Consider the following 13,760-nt stretch of genomic DNA (forward strand, 5'->3'; position numbering starts at 1 on the left):
TGGGGTCCAGCGGACTTTCACCACCGTTCAAGTGGCCTGAGACCAAACCCTTCCTTCATCATGGGACCCCCTCCAGCCTCGCACAGCAGGTCCCTGACCTCACTACAAGCCCGGCCTTCTGGAAGGTAGAGTTGGTGGATCATGTGACAGTGGAGGAGGCTGGCCACCTCTACGAGTCTATCTGCGGTCTGAGAAGAGGCAGACACAGAGCACAACTGAAGGGCCTTGAAGGGCTCCTTGATTCCAGTGTCCTTGACCCACAGTCAATCTGTCTTTCCCTCTGTCCAGGCTGGGGCCTTGTCAGTAAGGCTGGGGGAGAACTCCTCCTGTCTGTGTTCCTCGAAACACGCCCCCCCCCCCCCCCCCCCCCCCCCCCCCACACCCCCTGCNGACAGTGTTATAATCTCGCTGTTCATTATGAAACATTCTTTTTGCTTGGGAGGGGCACTTTTCTAAGAATTTGATTTTCTGGAAGCTGCTTATACTCAGGAGGAAACACCCCCCCCCCCCCCCCCCCCTCACTCACTCAGAAATGGCTTGAGAAGACACCCAGGGGTCTGACAGGACCACCCAGAAGCGCCACTGACGGCGGGCACATGTACCCTGCGGGCTGTTGAGATGCTCACCCAACTGAGGAGAGAAAACTAGAGAAACAAGGAGGGCGTGCTTGGTAAGGCAGGTGTAATCTTTTGGATTAAAAGGACCCTCCTTCTGAGACTGGATTCTGAACCTGTATTAGAGTCCATTCCGATGGCTAGAAAAGGAAAAAAACCATCTCAGCGAGCTTTCTAAAAATATGTGTCATCATCAAAAGCACTAAGGGGTGGCCCTTCCCTCGTTTTACAAGACACCATGGACCTTCTTTGGAGGTGAAAAAGCGCCACGGATGGGTGAAACACAGCTATGAAAGGAGAGGAGAAAACGGTAATGGATCTGACGAGTTTCTGCCTGCCCAGGGTGGGCGACCGCCGGCAGCGAGTGAGACTGTGTACTGCAGAGTCCTCCCCTCGCCAGGGCCCTGTGTCCTGTGGGGACCAGGAAACGTTAAAAAAAGCCTAGGAATTTTTAAAAAGCTAGGCGAGGGCATGAGACTGACCACAAGGTGGCCTTTGGGGTGGAGCAGTGTAGACGGTCCTCCCCGCTAGCCTCGACCGCCCGCGCTGGAGCGGCCAGCCCCCGCTCCTGCACAGTTTCTGAGTTTCTGACCGTCAGCACCGAGGGCTCTGTCTGTACTTCCCGCCTCGCGGGACCCGCAAGTTAACCCCACGATGCTGGGGCCTCTGCCCAGTAGGGCACGCGGCCTTGCAGCTGGATCCTGCGAACTGCGGAACCACCAAGCCCCGGGGTCCTTACGGCCGGGGACGGGGCGGGGGGTGGGGAGGGACGGAGGGCAGCCGCTGGACCCGCGCTTCTCTCCCTGGAGGCCCCGCAGCACCTGTGAGGCTGGGGCCGCCCTCCGATCGGCCGCCAGATGCCCGGATGTGGGCTTGATTATTATTACTACTTTTAAAGTCAATTTAATTTTATTTTCTGTGCAGCGCCGCTGCAAAGCACCCAGACCGCTGACTGTCTGAGTGTCACCAATTCCCAAGACCGTCCCGGAGCCTGGACTCCGCTCAAAGGCATCTGAAGCTCAACAGCAAGGCAGGGAGGGAGGACGGCGGGGAGGCAGGCGAGGAAAGAGCCAGAGAGAGAAAAAGAGAGCTCTCCTTTTCGCTTTATCTTTTTTTCAAAGCGTCTTTTTCTCCCCCGCCCGCCAAGACCCAACAGCAACAGGCACAAACCCGGTCGATGGCGCCGGAGAGAGAGGAACCCGAAACTCTGCATGTGTGTTCTCTTTCCTGACCAGCCGGGCTTGCCGCGCCTGGTGAGATTTGCAAAAAATAGGTATATATAATAGATATGTATTTCCACAGGAAAACAACCTCGGCTGTCTTCCCCTATATGAATGATGAAAAGTCAAACTGCATGGTCTCAAAAAAAAAAAACCAAAAAAACGAAACAAAAACACTATGAAACNCTCCCTCAGCACTCGTCTTCTTGGTATATTTGTTCATCCAGCTCCTGAGACTCGAGGTGCTCCAGACGGTCCGTTCGGCCACTCATGATTTCATCCGGGGTTTTCATAAACCTTTGGCAAGAGGAAACGGACGAGCACAGAAGATTACATTTTCCTCCAGCGGCCTTCACCTTGAACCCTTAAACTAAAGGCAAAGGCCCGTCACCTCAAACAGCCGGAGGGCTATTTGAACTCGGCCAGTAACGCTGACTCAGCACGAAGTGCAAGGAGGTGCCCCTTCCCTCTGACTGCCGGGGAAACGGCAAAATAACTATAAAAACGTCTAGGATGGCTGTGAGCTGTGCAGCACACTCCTGCATGACCATATGAGGGAACCCTGGTACAGCTCGCTGATCTGTTTTTATAGAGATTTTCCAATGACCTATGGGAGCTGCACATCCATTTCCATCCCAGACCGTGGGCCCGGGGAACCGTATGCAAAGCTTGAATTTAACTCAAAGGATACCGTGAAATGCCGAAGGGAAAATTCTCATAAAAGGGCAAGTTAGTGGTGCTCTTAGAAATTAGGAAGGCAAAAAGAATTATTTTCAGCGTTATCACCGATCCACCCAAAACGCTAGCAAGGAATCCCCGTTAGCCTGTCTTCCTCTGCAGCTGGGTGTGTATACAGCAAGCCTTAGCTTCTTGTAGGGAATATGATCAGTGACCCGTTAGGAGCATAGCTTCCACGGTTCAGGAAGGTGGCCCGGGTGCAAACGTTCTGCCCTCACGGTGGGAGTGGCCCTTCCACCGCCCCGCTCGGTGCTGCACACCTTCCTCTTCCCAGACGCTCCGCCCTGCACCCGATCAACTGTCCTCAAACATGCTCACGCCACGTTCCAAAGCCTGCCATGACCACTGACCAGGTAAAGCCACGGACACCCCCTTCGGCGTGCCCATCTGGGTTCTCTGACACCTCTACCCAGGAGACGCTTGTCCCCTACCGTTTTCGAGCATGAACCCTTTATTCTAGTCTGGCCAGTCTTTTTTCTTATACACATCATGGCCCAGCCCTTCCTCCACACCTCATCGGGCACCCCCTGAGCCCTGCTTATTCTTTGCGCCCTGCCTCCTCACCAAAGAGCCATGGAACAGCACCAGTCCACACTGCAGTCCTCCTTCCCTCAGTGCCCATAAATCTTGTAAAGACTACCGGCAATTTAACACTTCGTCTGATTGTACCCAGGGCTTTATACCAAGGAGCCCTCATTTTGTGGCAAGTCTGGCTTCCACCACTCATTTCCTCAAAAATGACCAACTCTTCTCACTCATAGCACGATCCCGTCCTTTCATGTTGTTGAAAATCACTATTGGAAGCCTGTGAACCTTCCAACTACTTCTGCCCTTTACTGCTAAACCTCTCAAGCAGTAGGATTTGTCTCGTCTGCAGTTTGTCTTCTCCTTTCATCCACTAACTAACAATTCTCCCCAACGTCTGAAGTCACTAACCATCTCCCAAGCCCAAATCCACAGATGCACTACATTTGGCCCTCTACCCTACCTCTTTCTTCTCTTGACTACTTTTCCACAATAAGTTTCTGATATTCCATATCAGGCTTGTCAAGAAACATTTACTGAAAGCCTCCATAAGGTATATAAAATAGAATTATATAAAGCGTAATCCCCTCCCTTCTAGGAGAGTTGGCCTAGTTGTGGGGAGAAGGACTTCGTAGGTACAGCTATTGAAAATGCAAATCAGGATGTGGTTTGGGGCCAAGGGAATCCAAGAGATGATGGAAGAAGCTATCTGTGTGTGTTGGAGCGTCATGATGGGCAGGACACTTGAGATGGATGTAGAAGGCATATATATTAAAAAAGCAAAGGTCAGAGGTATATATTTCTGGCAGAGGGAATCATATTAGCATCGCAGGGTAGCTGGCAGTATGCGTGACGAATTTGGAAGGCAGGGGAGTAGACCAGAGGTAGAAAGGATTATCGAATTAATCTAGGTGTGAATCATCGAGTCTAGACAGGGAAGCAATAATAATGCTTTTGCCTTTCTTACATCTTCTGAATTCTCAGGAAAGTGCTGGTCATTGGTAGACTCCAACCTCGAACGTGCTGGTAAGAAATCTTGGGAAATGTGGTTCCCAGGCTTTTCACCCCGGCGACATAGAATGGAGTAGAAATGGTGTGGAAGAGCGAGGGACAATCCAGCACAATGACTGCCCTGGATGTAGGAAGAGTCAACAGTAACTCCAGCATCAAAGTTGGTTGCTTAAAGCAACGTTGGCCCCGCTGATGAGGAAAGGGAGTTCTGGATATGGGGAGGGGAGATTTCTAGTACGTGGAGAAGGTATGGAAGTGGACATGTACTATAAGAAGCTCTTGGAAATTCAGATTTGGAATCCAGGGGGATTCTAGAACTGGATACAAAACCAAGATTGAAGAGTCAAATCATGAAGTCTAACTGAGGCTGTGTAATGGGATCATTTCATCCAGAAAGAATAGGAACTGCGGACTGTGTTTAGGGTCAAGGACGAAGAGAAGATGTCAGCAGAGTCAGAGAAGCGAAGGTTCTTTTTCTNTTCTGCTTCCATCTCTTGAATAAGCTTTTCTGTTGTTTTTGAAGAACTCGGCTGTTTCCATTCTTCCCAAGTTACCATTACTGCTAAGGCTAAATAAAGCTGAGTTCTCTGCTCTTTCTAATGTCCCAGTGAACGCATCTACTCAAACAGAGTGACACGTGTGATGTGTGTACACATTAATTCCAAACCCATCTCTCTAGCCCCATGCAAAACTCTTTTCTGTCCTGTTTGCCAAACCCATAACCTAACGTCATGCTTGTTGATCCCACCTTCTCCCAGCTTTCCCCTGGTCACCCCACGTCCATGACCACCAGTGTCCGTGACCACTGCTTCTACCTCTCCTGATCGGTTCTTTACATTGCTTTCTTCCTCCTTTGGTAATTCTCTCTCCTCTCTGGCATAGTGCTTGGAATTGCAATCTATGTGGTAGGCAAAATGGTTGGAACTCATTAGCTGTGAGGAAGTCTGGAAAGAGGAATGTCTAGTCCAGCAGCTTTCAGACTTTTCTGATTATAATGCACCATAAAAAAGATAATTTGACATCATGACTCAGCACGTACGTACACACACACACACACACACACACACAAACATGACACAAAGTTTTCATGAACCATCATTTAGTCACTCTTATTTCACGTGATACAGTCTGAAGTTTCAACTCTATTCTACCCTATTCAATTCTGTTCTGTTCCATTGGAAAAAAAAAAAAAGAAAAACGGTGAGCTGACTCATTAAACCTATTTCATGATTCACTAATGGTCAGGACCTGCAGTTGGACACACGCTGGCTCAGAAACCGGCTTCCAAGGCTTGGGAACCCGGAAGTCTAGATTTAATACCTCGCTTCGACTTTGATGGTGTGACCTCGGCAGCTCCTCTCAGTGACGCTGGATGTTAATGTCAGACACTACTATTTGGTCACTGCATTATTTTAACGCGGGTCAGATTCTGCTTACTTCGTTTGGGCTTTGCTATGGGACAGATGTTCAGTTAAAAAACCAAACGAACCCAACTTCTTTTCCTGAAATTCTAACCCAGCAACTGGTGTCCAGTTTGCAGCAGAGATGGCTCGCCTTGTCAGACAGGCAGGTGCCCTCCTCCCTCTTATTTAAGGAAAACAATATCCTCCCGAAAGAAGGAAAGGAGAAAAAGGAAGTGCTACCTGAACAAAAGCCTTTGTCCTGGCTCCTTCCTGATAATGTTCAGTTTGTAGTAGTGACGCAGCGCTCGGGACATTTTCTCATAGGTCATGTTTGTTCTGTTCTGTTTGTTCGCAGGAGGAAGAGGGAGGAAAAAAAAAGCACAAAGACACAGTGAAATAAACCTCAGAACAGGCGCTGGGGGGCTATTAAAATAAAAGCTCTTCGGCCGCTCGTGTGGCCCTGCTGGGTGGGGAGAGCTGCCTGTTACCCTGCTGTCCCCCCCACCCCCCGCAACCAGCTCCCACCCCCTCAGCTTTTAGACACTGGCGCCCACATTTCTCCTCAGGTGAGTCACCTTTTGCCAGAAGCTGCGGCTGATAAAACACATCCCGCAGCAACCTCGCTCGTGGCCCTCCCCAGCCCACGCTCTGCTGCGCTCGGTGAATTCCCTGCAGGTTCCCTACCTGTGGGTCACCCTTCACCTTCTCACCCACAGAGAATTTCTTTCTCTTTTCTTTCTTTCTTTTTTTTTCTGGTTGGGGTTGTAGGGACCTTTCTCCAACTCGTGTTTCTGGTTTGTCATTTTAAGGAAGAGATTTTTTGTTTGTTTAAATTCTGTCGTAGAAGGAAGAATACAGTGGTTCTGAGCCCTGGGGCTAAGGCACCATCAGGAGCTTGGGCCAGGATTTTACCTGCATCCGAGAGCAGGGCGGTGGGGCCTTGCCGTATCTGGTCATGGCCTGCAATTAGTTCTTCCTCAACGGGGCCAGAGACAGGCTGCCCTGTAGCTTGACTGTGCCCCACTCCGTCGCCGCCCGCTCTGTTCATCTGGGGTCGTGCCTATAAGGTGCTTTGCGTACCCTGCCCCACACCTACCCGTCAGTGGTCAGGCCTGGGTCTTGGTAACTCGTTTTTGTTTTGTTAGTAGGAATACAGATTTACTTATTTAAGGATTTTTTTGGGGGGGGGTCTTTGCTCTATTCTTTATTTCTATTCTATTCTATTCTATTCTATGTTACTGCAGTAAGAACACTTAAGAAGACATCTACAAGCACATACTGTGGTAGTGTCAACTGTAGGTGCAATGTTGTACAGCAGATCTCTAGGACTTACCCATCCTGCCTAAAGGAAACTTTACGCCCATTGATTAGTTCTTCCCCCTCCCCCTCTCTCCCCAACCCCGGGCCACACCATTCCACTCTTCGGTTCAGCAAATTTGCCTGTTGTAGCTACTTCGTAAGAGTGGAAACAGGCAGGATTTGTCTTTCTGTGACTGGCTTATCTCACTTAGCAGAATGTCCCCAAGACCCCTCCATGCCGTAGCCTGTGACAGGATTTCTATCCTTTATTAAGGCTGAGTAAGCTTCTGCTGTACGTATACAGCAGTGTTTCCTGATCCAGGCATCCATCAGGCTCGGTTAGGGTGTTCGACCCACTTTTTACCTCTGCGCACTTCAACAGTTTTCCTAACTATAAAAGACTGTAGCTTTTAAATTCAACTCTCTCTTCCTAGGGTGGAAAATTGTGGGGTGGACAGTTGTCGCCTGTTTGCTTTTCAAGGGGACATCTCAGAGTCAGAATGAGAGCGTTTCCATGTCGAAGGGGGCCTTAGTGGACGTGGGCATTGCTAACTGAGCAGAACAGAAGTGATACCTCCCCAGCTCCCTCGTGAGTCACAGAGTCCCTGTTCCTCAGCTCCTAGCGACACCCAGGCAGCAGTTGCACACAGAGGGGATGGGACGGAGGGCTACTCCCAGTGCAGACCAGGGGGTGTGGAGTTAACTGGCACCCGGCTTAAGTAACACATGGAAAGTGGCATCTTTAATTACGTTCTTCCCTTTCCAACTGTCTAACTGTCTGCCCGGTGAGGAATAAACTAAATAATGATGGGCACACTTGGAGGGCAGAAGACAGACAATTATCCTCCAACCTGGAGATGAAGGCTTTATTTTGGAATTCGTTTGCACAGTAAATATCTGGTGCCCTTTTACCTTATGGTTTCCCCACAGTCGAGCCAGTCCATTGGGATCCACTATCCGGAATATTTTGGATTCTTTGTCTTCCCATCGGATGAAGTTTTCGTACCGGCTGTCAGAAAGCAACTGATAGACGTAATCCCAAAGCAGTCTACAGTCTACAGAGGAAAAGGGCGAGAAAACACTTTTGAATACGTTTCTTGTTGATGCCCTAAGAAGAAGAACCAGAAAATCATCAAGTAACGGCTTCTGCCCACTGTGGATGGATGGTCTACCTTTCTTCTTTCACAGTGAGGAGACCAGGGCCCGGAGAGATCCGGCAGATGGTGCTGGAGAGAGGCAACCTTTGACCCGTGGAGGCCTCGGAGACCATCCTGGCCAACGGCCTCCCCTCCACAGATGGGAATGCAGTGGCCCGGAAGAGGAAGCAGCCTGTCCAAGGTCATGACCTGACCTTGAGCAGAGCCGTGAAAGACACGGAGCGAGCCAAAAGAGGGGGGTGAAAACAGGCTGGCGGGGACAAAGGGCGGAAAGAGAGCCCCAGTGTTGCAAGTGAGCAGTGTGGTATTCCCAGTGATGCTCCAAGAGCGCTCTGGTGTTGGAGGGCGAACGGATACAGACGAGAAGACCGGGGTAGGCTACAAAAGGGCAGAAAAACAAGCAGGACGCATGAAGAGCTGCAGAAAAGAAGACTCTGTGGCTTGCCACGGCTGGGAGCTGTGGCTAGTGCGGTTTTCAAAAAGAAGAGAGATATTCTCACTACGGAATATTCTGGAGCTCTTTAAAATCGGTTTATTGTAACGAAATCAGCGTAGAAAGGAACCTGGGGCAAAAGGTCATCTACCCCATGTGTAGGACCGAAGTTCCGTCACTGGGTCAGGCCGCAAATATTTACTAAGTGGGTTCATACGGGCCAGGTGCTGTGCCAGGCCTCGGCTCTCGGCTGAAACGAGAAGACACATACTGCCCAGCTCTCCCTGGTTCTAGTGCCTTCCGGACGTGTGCCGTCATGGGATGCGGTTTGCCCTCCAGCCCCCCTTGATGGGTGGACGGAGGGAGACGTTACTATCTATGAGTGCTTGTGGACTGGCCCCCAGAAGAACGGAAGAGGCTCCAGTTTCCAGGGGTTCGCTGTCAACTCTGGGAGCTTTGGTAGGGCCTGAGCCAGAATGGCTGGTCGTGAATGATCAGATTATCCAATGCGGTGTATGTGCTCAGCACGTTACGTGCGTCCTTCCTGACCCTCTGAGGCCTGAGGTGGCCGGGACAGGAATTCCGGGGCCCCTGTGCGACGGTGTGCTGACTTCCTTATGTTGGGTGAGGCCCGGCACACCTGCGCAGGGAGTGTCTAATCGAGACGTGGAGTTAATTTTACAGCCAACACACGCAGAGAAGGAAACACACACTTCTCAGGAGTATATTCACAAGCGGAACTGAGTCAGGTCACCTTGGGCAAGTTTCTTAAATCTCCCTGAGGTCCCATTTCCTCATAGATGAAATGGGAATAATGCCTATTTTACAGGATCACTGAATTAATGAAAACACAAGTGAAGGGAAAGTAATGGAAATAACAACAAGGCCACTTATTGGGCGCTATTAGCAGGCGCTGTGCTGCACTTGACCTTGACGACACCCTATGAGGCAAGTGCTGTTGCTATTCCCATTTCATGGACGAGGAAGCTGGGGCTTAGAGGGCTTGGTAATTTACTCCCAGGGCACAGCTCGCGAGTGACAGGATTCCAGGTTCTGGTTGTCTACTGCTCTTCCTGATGGGTTTTCTATTCTCAGAGAAGCCGGTTAACAGGTAGCTGTCTGTAACATTTTAGGAGTTTCCAGAGCAAGGTTTAGCTCTGTTTAGTGCAGACTTTGTGAAATCCATCCTTTTCTCTCAACAGCCCAAGGAACTGGCATAAAATGTGGCATCTTCTAAGAGGCTTAATTGTTCAGGAAACTGACATTAAACTTGAAATGACCATAACTCTCTTACTGTAGCCTTTCCCCCTTCCACCCATTATCTGTGTCTAAACATTAATGGGATGTACAAGTTCCTGTGTTGCAGAAAAGGACCGACGGTGCTCTTCTTTTACGACACATGTTCTCTGGGAGTTCGAACCCCATCTGGGGACAGAAATGGCTAGCCACTTCTATTACCCACCCTGCCAGCCAGAGGGAGAGAGCGGGGGACCCAATCTGAGGACCATAAGTACCTGGAGAAGTCAGTGTCACACTGAGAAGACTGAGAAGAATCTAGCTCATGTTTTTAAAAAGTTTTTATTTATTTATTTTGAGAGAGACAGCATACGCAGGGAAGGGGCCGAGAGACAGGGAGAGGGAGAATCCTAAGCAGGCTCTGCCCTGTCAGCACAGAGCCCAATGCGGGACTCGAAGTACTCATGGCCTGAGCAGAAACCAAGAGCCCGGCTCTTAGCCGACTGAGCCACCCAGGCGCACGCTCACTTCAAGGCTCTTGTAACAGGACGACTCTGGCTTNCCCTGCCATCTTCTTGCCCCGAAACACTCTCACTACAAATGGGAAACGGAGGATTGAGCTGCGGGTTCGGTGTTTGTCCTATCATCCAATGGCAGATACATTTAAATTTCCCCACAGTCTCTTCCAACTGGAAAACATCGGACAAGAACGAATATTATCACACAGGAGGCCAGTCAATTAGAGGGAACAGCAAAGGGGGATGTGTCTAACTCGTCTCTCGCCTCTCTACACGGGAGAAATCATCTTCACTGCAAAGTGGCTTCGTAGATTCACCTGGACTGGGGACTCGATTCTCTCAGTGTTCATTTTACAAACATTCAATAATAACGGAACCAGCTGATGGTCTTCAATCGTTCGGTCTAAAGAAATTGTGCCCATATGAAAGAGAGCAATATATGGCTAATCCTCTCAGCTCTAGGCCAAGTGGAGCTAAAGAGTAAAGCGAGTAGTCTTTCCCTCCCCATCGGCACAAAGATTTTCACTTTGTTTCTGTGGTTTCTGTTTTACGGTTGGGGTACCTTCTATTTCTCATACAACAGTGCAGGCTGAGCCAGACCCTTGCTCCAAGTAAGGGCTTAACCAGCACTGGGGTCCATGCTGGTTTTTCAGAGGCATCAAGCTTGGGTCTTTATGTAAACCATTTACTAAAAAAGATCTAGAGGGGCGCCTGGGTGGCTCAGTCGGTTGAGCATCTGACTCGTGATTTCGGCTTGGGTCGTGGGATCAAGCCTGGTGTTGGACTCTGTCCTGAATATGGAGACTACTTGGGGTTCTCTCTCTCTTTCTCTCTCTCTCGCTCCCTCCCTCCCTCTCTTTCTCCCTCTACCCCTTTCCCCCGCATATGCATTCTCTCTAAAAACATAAATAAATAAGGGGCACCTGGGTGGCTCGGTTGGTTAGACGTCCGACTTCAGCTCAGGTCATGATCTCACAGTCCGTGAGTTTGAGCCCTCCATCGGGCTCTGTGCTGACCGCTCAGAGCCTGCTTTGGATTGTGTGTGTGTCTCTCTCTGCCCCTCCCCCACTCACACTCTGTCTCTCTCCGTCTCTCAAAAATGAATAAACATTAAAAAAAACAAAAAGACCTAGAATGTCATCTGCTCTTTGGTTGGTAAATGAAGGGCAGGGCTTACTAGAGAACAGACTTCACCTATATGTTTCAAAAACACTGGATTCTTGCAAACTCTTCCCTTTCATAAATGTGAAAATAACCCCAAACATGCTGCTAATTGATCACTTTAAACAACATTTAATCCAGCAAAGCCAACATTAGCTGAGTAATAAAAATATGTTGACGTTCAAGACATATTGAATTACTCAGTCACTAACGGAGGGAGCAACAGGAATTTTGTGGCATAAAGCAGTTGTTTCAAACTCAGAGTATTAAGTGGCTTTTATAACTCTATTGATTGTTGCGTTTCTTTGGTTAAAAATTACTCCAGGTGATAAAAATAAATGCCTGATCATACAAGAGGTTTTTTTTTTTTCTTTCTTCTTCTTTTTTTTTTTTTTTAACAATTGAAGTTCAGCCATAGGAGTTATTTTGTTTTTAAGATTTCAAGTAATAAAAGGCAGAAGCTTTTTAGTTCCCTACATTTTCTGCAGGTTGTTAACAGTCTCCCTGCAATTTTTTAAAAATTCTTAAAAAAATTTTTTTTTACATTTATTTATTATTGAGAGACAGAGAGAGACAGAACATGAGCAGGGAAGGGGCAGAGACAGAGAGGGAGACACAGAATCCGAAGCAGGCTCCAGGCTCTGAGCTGTCAGCACAGAGCCCGACATGGGGCCCGAACTCACGAACCGTGAGATCATGACCTGAAGTCGGACACTCAACTGACTGAGCCACCCAGGCGCCCCTCCCTGCAAGTTTTTAGCTCTGTCAAAATCCACATCTGCACAGATACAATGTTCTCTGATCATCAGTGAAAATGCTTAATACTACATAACAAAATTCACCAAACTCTACAAAGAAAAGATTATCTTATAATATAACCCTTGAACATACATGTGAAAAATATTTATATTACAAAGTGTTCATTAATTCTAAGTGCACTTCTCTTAAACCTAAGGGCCTTCTATATGAAGGCATGTGGGTATTTGAAACAAATGTCCAGTATTTGGATTGCCTCTTGCATGAGAGGGCGTTTATAAAAGGGTTTAGCTCAAGCGGAGAGCCATTTGCTGGTTGCAGAGAGAGCGCTCTCCGTCCTTTCTGCTGGGTGAGATGCCCTGGGTACCCACAGCTAAAAGGCACTGTAAAAACTCCCTTCCTGTGGTTAAGGAGAAATATTTCCACTCCCACGTCTGTCTCTTACCAGAGACTCCATTGTACACGCTCACCGAGCAGAGACTGTAAAAAGATGGGCGATGCACACATAACCAGCATAGTTTCCAATGAGAAAACCATGCGAGACAAAACCGACGTTTCAAAATCTGAGTGGGCAAGTCAAGTCATCGACAAAGGGAATGTTTAATGCTGGTGGTTAATTAACATTTTGGGAAGGCTTCTGAGAAAGTGATTTTATGTTGTTTTAAGTGCCCAAATGGAATTTTAAATGAAGGTCTGTAAACGGGAGTTCTGTGGGTATAATCCCCGACTCACCAGATGCTGAGGGTCCCTGGCTTATTTCTTTCAGTTTATTGCAAAAAATTAATAGATTTATTTCGGGTTCAGCCACGAAAGAGCGGAGTATAACATACAAAATAGAAAGTTGCTCCCCTGCTTCATAGCAGTGGTTCTAAACCAGGGGCCAATCTTGCCCCGTGGGGCAGGTATTTGGCACTGTTTGGAGACAATTTTGGCTGTCCCAGCTGGGGTGGAGGTTACTACTGGCATCTTGTGGGTCGAGCCCAGGGATTCTGCTCAGTGTCTTACAACGCACAAGTCGGTTCTCCCCCATTCCCCAGCGAAGGGTCATTTGACCCACGTACCAAGAGTGCCGAGCTTGAGAACCCGTGCTTCTAGAAACACGAGCTTTACAACATGCACAGCTCAGGGGTTTGTTTGTTTGTTTTACTTTTTTGGTTTGTTTGTTTCTTTTTTCCCTTTCTCAATTCTAGGTCAGCCGTTACCTGGAAGTAGATGAACCCAGCGCAGCCGACTCTGGGTTGATACACAGAGGTGTGTTTACAGTGGGGATCGGCTTAGGAAAACAAAACCATATGCGCACGGTGGCAGGCTGGGTGGGGGGAGAAGTGAAGGTGAGGAATATAATCTTTGCTTCCTGGCTCCACAGCGGGTGGGGAGGGAGCGCTGGGCCCAGAGGTGCAAAGAGCGGCTGGCCCTTTCCACCTCTGGTTGCATAAGGCGTGGGAGGGGCTGGGCTACACTGGTACAGCTGAGCTTAAACCCCCAGCTGGTGCTTCGTAGCGCCCAGCCCCTGCTTTGCTCTGGTGAAGGCAGCCCGGGACACTGCATCCCTACTTCCCGGCAGCCCCGCTGTCCTGAAACTTCCTTCTCTTTGAGGGCTCTTTTGATTTCTCAGTAGAGCAGTGGAAATAAACTGGAGTGACTCAGCCAGTGTGAGGAGTTGGAGCCGCTTGGGATACTCCTGAGCAA

The 13,760-nt window shown here is 48.9% G+C and overlaps 1 protein-coding gene across 2 annotated transcripts in view; it reads right to left on the minus strand.

The window, feature by feature from the left end:
* Positions 1 to 2,025: 2,025 nt before the first annotated feature.
* The window catches only part of ETV6 (ETS variant transcription factor 6), a 251,975-nt gene continuing 240,240 nt past the window's right edge, over positions 2,026 to 13,760 (minus strand). For both annotated transcript variants that reach the window (XM_077756469.1, XM_077756468.1), the window contains exons 6-8: positions 7,723 to 7,865; positions 5,752 to 5,852; positions 2,026 to 2,131 (exon numbers count right to left, since the gene is read on the minus strand). In XM_077756469.1, coding sequence (XP_077612595.1) covers positions 2,026 to 2,131; positions 5,752 to 5,852; positions 7,723 to 7,865 — 350 coding nt within the window. The remainder of the gene's footprint in view (positions 2,132 to 5,751; positions 5,853 to 7,722; positions 7,866 to 13,760) is intronic.

This window comes from Crocuta crocuta, unplaced genomic scaffold (genome assembly GCF_008692635.1).
Source record: "Crocuta crocuta isolate KB4526 unplaced genomic scaffold, BGI_CrCroc_1.0 scaffold262, whole genome shotgun sequence".
In the NCBI taxonomy this organism is placed as follows: Eukaryota; Metazoa; Chordata; class Mammalia; order Carnivora; family Hyaenidae; genus Crocuta; species Crocuta crocuta.